Source organism: Elephantulus edwardii, unplaced genomic scaffold (assembly GCF_000299155.1).
Source record: "Elephantulus edwardii isolate Elephantulus edwardi_28Jun2011 unplaced genomic scaffold, EleEdw1.0 scaffold00506, whole genome shotgun sequence".
In the NCBI taxonomy this organism is placed as follows: Eukaryota; Metazoa; Chordata; class Mammalia; order Macroscelidea; family Macroscelididae; genus Elephantulus; species Elephantulus edwardii.
The window spans coordinates 523,921-529,051 of NW_006400256.1; the positions used below are offsets into that span (position 1 = coordinate 523,921).

Here is a 5,131-nt window from a genome sequence, read left to right on the forward strand (position 1 = left end):
GTCAGAGGCGGTGCGGTTGGCGCAGGATAGAGCAGGGTTTAGGGCTGTTGTGCATAGGGTCGCTATGAGTCGGAAACGACTCGACGGCACATAACAGCAACAACAACAGGAATATACTCTGAGGAAAACAGAATTGAGACACAGAGATCTGTACACCAATGTTCACAGCAGTATTTTTCCCCTTTTATGACAGAAGGCAAACAGAAACCATCCAAATGTCCCTAAATAAACAGTCTTTTTTCTTGTGGAGGTCCAAGAGAATTCTGTAAACTTTTGTTATGAGACCCTTATTCGAGATGGTATTGCCAGATGTTTGTTCCCAGTTTGTAGGGTTTTTTTTCCACTGTAAGAAAAAAGTTCTTGATGATACTGAGATTTAATCTTTAGAAAATCTCATTCATCAATTTTATTCTTATAATACTGTACATTTCTGGCTATATTTGGCACTCCCTTTATACCATAGACTAGGGTTTCTAAGTGTGATCCCAATTTGTCTCTTATAAACTTTATGATTGAAGGGCTTTCCTCCCAAGTCTCTGAACCACTTTGCGTTGATTCTTGTGTATGATGTGAGATATGGATAATTTTTCAGCTTTCTGCAGATAACAGTCCAGTTTTGCCAGTACCATTTGTTGAAGAGGTAGTCATTTCTCCATTCATAAGTTCTTGAATATCAGTTGAGCATAGCTAGAGAGGTCCATTTCTGGGTTCTCAATTCTGTTCCATTGGCCTATGTGTCTTTCATTGTACCAGTACCATACTGTTTTGGTTACTTCTGCTATGTGGCAGGTTTTCAGGTCAGGGATGACTATGTCTTCCACTTCATTTTTATTTTTCAGAAGTTTTCAGCTTATCTTTGGTCTCATTTCTCTCTAAATAAACTTGAAAATTTCCCTTTCTATCTCCTTAAAAATTAATTTGGCTTCCTCCTCCCGTGCTTCTCTGGGAGTCGTGGCGCAGGAGGAGACCGAGATGGCAGATGAGATCGCTAAGGCTCAGACAGCCCGGCCTGGTGGCGATACAATCTTCGGGAAGATAATCCGGAAAGAAATCCCAGCCAAAATAATTTTTGAGGATGAGCGGTGCCTGGCTTTTCATGACATTTTACCTCAAGCACCAATATATTTTCTGGTGATACCTAAGAAGCCTATTGCCCAGATTTCTGTAGCAGAAGATGATGATGAAAGCCTTCTTGGACATCTCATGATTGTTGGCAAGAAATGTGCTGCTGATCTGGACCTGCAAAAGGGTTATCGAATGGTAGTGAATGAAGGTTCAGATGGGGGGCAGTCTGTTTATCATGTTCATCTCCATGTTCTTGGAGGCCGGCAGATGCATTGGTCTCCTGGTTTATTTTGCTTTAGGATTATTTTCCCTTCTTTAAACAACTGTCAGATTTGAAAGGTCGAATATGTTAAGCAGTACACTTACTATTGCATGTGTACAGAGAGATTAAGGAAATAATTTGAAAAACAGTTGTGTAATAAAAGACATGGTTACATGGTTAAAAAAAATTAATTTGGTATGTAGATTGGAATTGCATTGAATATGTAAATTATTTTTGGTAGAATTATAATTTTCACAATATTGAGTCTTCCTATCCATGAACAGGACAATTTTCCCATTTATTTAGGTGTTTTATTGTGTCTCACTGTAATGTTCTGTAGTTTTCCCTGTACAGGTATTTTTTACCTCTAGTTAGGTTCACTCTCAAGTATCTCAATCTGTGGTTGAATATTGTTAGTGATGTAGCTTGTTTTCCTTCTCTGAGTTCTCTTTGTTAATGTAGAGGAATTCCACTAAGTTTTCTATATAATTTTTATATCCTGCCACCCTATTAAATTAGACCAGTAGCTCTAATAGGTTTGTTGTTTTTCTCCCTGTTGTTGAGCACTTGGGTTTTCTGTGTACACTATCATTGCATCTGCATATAGCAACAAGTTAATCATTTTGTTGTCCAGCTGAATACCTTTTATTTCCTTCTCTTGTGGAATTGCATTAGCAAGTACTTCTAATACAATATTGAATAGAAGTGGTGACTGGTCCTTGGTCACAAGGAAAATGCTTTTAGTGTTTCTCTATTTTTGAATGATATTGGATCTTGGGTTTGCATATATACTTTTGACTATGATGAGGAAATTCCCTTCTATTCCAAATTTACTGAGTGTCTTAATCAGGAAAGCATGCTGGATTTTATCAAATGCCTTTTCTGTATCAATAGCTAAAATCATGATTCTTGATATTTGTTTTGTTAATGTGGTGAAATATGTTGAATGTTTTTCTAATGTTGAACCAATTTGCATGCCTGTTATGAGTCCCACATCTATGCTCATGAGATATATTGGCCTATATCACTATTTTTTGGTAAAATCTTTGCATAGTTTTGGTATTAGAGATATGCTTGCTTCATAGAATATTTATGGAAATGTTCCTTCTTTGTATATGCTTTAAGTAGAATTAGTGATAAATCTTCTCTAAATTATATATATAAACCCAACAACAAAACTTCTCAGAATGTTTACTAGAATTCAGCCATGAAGGATCTTGTCCAGGGCTTTTTTGTGGGTGAGTCTTTTTATGACATGCTCAGTTTTATTTTTTATTATGAGTCTGTTCAAGTGTTCGTGCCAAACTGGGTAGGATATGAGTTTAAAAGAATTAGTCTAATTGCTCTAGATTTTAAATTTATCAGAGTACAGCATTTCATAATTTTTTGATACTATAGCTTTAATTTCCTCTGGTTCTGTGGTCATATGACCTTTATCATTAATTAATTCAGTTACTGGTATCTTCTTTTCTCTTTTTTTAAGTTTTCTAAAAATTTGTAGATTATATCGCTGTTTTAAATTGTTTTTGTTTTTTCTATCTCCTTGATGTCAGCTCTAGTTTTAGAATTTCTTTTCCTCCAAAGGCTACAAGATTAGATTGTTGTTCTTTTTCTATTTGATAAAGATGTTAAGTTAGATCATTAATTTTGCTTATTTCTTATTTTTTTAGAAATCAGATATATTACGTCTGTGGAAAGAACCGCTGGAGAAGCTCAATATCAGCTGTGAAAACTAGGCCTGGTGCTGATTGTTGAATAGATCACAAACTACTCATATGTAAGTTTAAGCTGAAGCTAAGGAAAGTTAAATTAAATCCACAGGAACCAAACAAAATATGACCTTGAGTCTATCCCACCTGAATTTCAGAACCATCTCAGGAACAGGTTTGAGGCCTTGAACACTAATGAGCAAAGACCAGATGAATTATGGGAAGATATAAAAAATATACTCCAGAAGAGTGCAAATGGTCATTGCAAAGATGAAGGAGGAAGAAAAGACCAAAATGGATGTCAAAAGAGCCTCTGAATATTACACTGGAGCACCGAGAAGCCAAAGCAGAAGGAAGAAATCAAGACATTGGGGAGCTCAACAGGAGATTTCAAAAGGCTGTGCAACAAGAAAAAGTAAAGTTATTATAATTAAATGTACAAGGAGCTAGAGTCAGAAAATCAAAAGGGCTGAACTTGCTCAGAATTTCTTAAGCTCAAGGGACTGAAGAGGAAATTCAAGCATTGAATTACAATATCTAAGGATGCTTTGTGCAAAATATTGAGTGATCCAGGAAGTATTAAAAGAAAATGGAAAGAGTATACAGACTCACTGTACTGAAAGGAATTCACAGACACAGAAGAATTTCATGAAACAACTTATGAGCAAGAGCCTACGGTAATGAAGAAGTTCAGACTGCTTTGAAAGAATTGGCTAACAATAAGACCCCAGAAATTGATGGCATACAAATTGACATATTTTAGCTAACAAATGCTGCCCTAGATGTGCTCATTAAGTTGTGCCAAAATCTGGAGAACAACCACTTGGCCAACTGACTGGAAGAGATCTGTATTTGTTCCCATTCCAAAGAAAGGAGATCCCACTAATGTGGAAATTATTGAGCAATAAAATTAATATCACATGAAAGCAAGATTTTGCTGAAGATTCTCCAAAAATGACCAGAAAACCACATCAACAGAGACTACCAGCAGTGCAGGCTGGGTTTAGAAGTGATCGTGATACTAGGGATATTTTAGCTAATGTTAGATGAATCTTGGCTGAAAGCAAGAAGTACCAGAAGAATGTGTATCTATGTTTCATTGATTATGCAAAGGCAATTAACTGTATGTATCATTAGAAACTGTGTCTAACTCTGAGAAGAATGGGAATCCCAGAACACTTGATCATGCTAATGTGAAACCTGTACTTGGACCAGGAGGCAGTAGTCAGAACAGAGTAAGGAAACACTGCAAGGCTCAAAATTGGGAAGGGTGTATCCTATCTCCATACCTTTTCAACCTGTATGCAGAACAGATTATCCAAGAGGCTGGACTCTGAGGAGAAATGGGGCATCAGGATTGGAGGAAGAATCACCAACAATCTGCATTATGCAGATGACACAACCCTGCTTGCTAAAACTGAGGAGGACCTGAAGCGCTCGCTGTGGAAAGTCAGAGACTGCAGTCTTCAGTATGTATTGAGGCTCAATATCATGATAACAAAGATTCTCACCAATGAACCAATTGACAGCATCAATAATGGATGGTGAAGGGATTGAGATTATTCACTGTTTTGATTTGTTTGGCTCTACAATCAACACTCTTGGCACCAGCAGCCAGAAAATTAAAAAACATATTGTGATGGAAAAGTGTACAGTTAGTGACCTCTCTAAATTACTGAAGCGCAACGATATCAGTCTGGAGACTAAGGTGCACCTGATACACTCCATGGTCTTTGAAATCACTTGCTATGCATCAGAGACTTGGACAATGACTAGGGAGGATAGAAGAAGAATTGATACCTTTGAGCTGTGGTGTTGGAGAGGTGTATTGAATATACTATAGACTACTAAGAAAACTAAAAGGTTTGTCCCGGACAGGGTGAAAATTAGCTGCTCTTTAGAGTCAAGGATCCTGAAGCTTCATCTGACATACTTTGGACATGTTGCAAGGAGGCACCAGTCCTTGGAGACGGACGTCAGGCTTGGGAGGGTGGAGGTACAGCGCAAGAGAGGAAGACCATCGATGATATGGATTGATTCAGTGACTGGAGTAATGGAGGTAGGTGTGTTGGGGATAGTGAGATTGGCACAAGAT

General features: G+C 37.4%; 1 protein-coding gene across 1 annotated transcript; it reads left to right on the top strand.

The window, feature by feature from the left end:
• Positions 1-972: 972 nt before the first annotated feature.
• On the top strand, positions 973-1,401 carry LOC102854137 (histidine triad nucleotide-binding protein 1-like). Its single transcript, XM_006903075.1, has one exon. The coding sequence runs from the start codon at positions 973-975 to the stop codon at positions 1,399-1,401; it is 429 nt and encodes a 142-aa protein (XP_006903137.1).
• Positions 1,402-5,131: the final 3,730 nt, after the last annotated feature.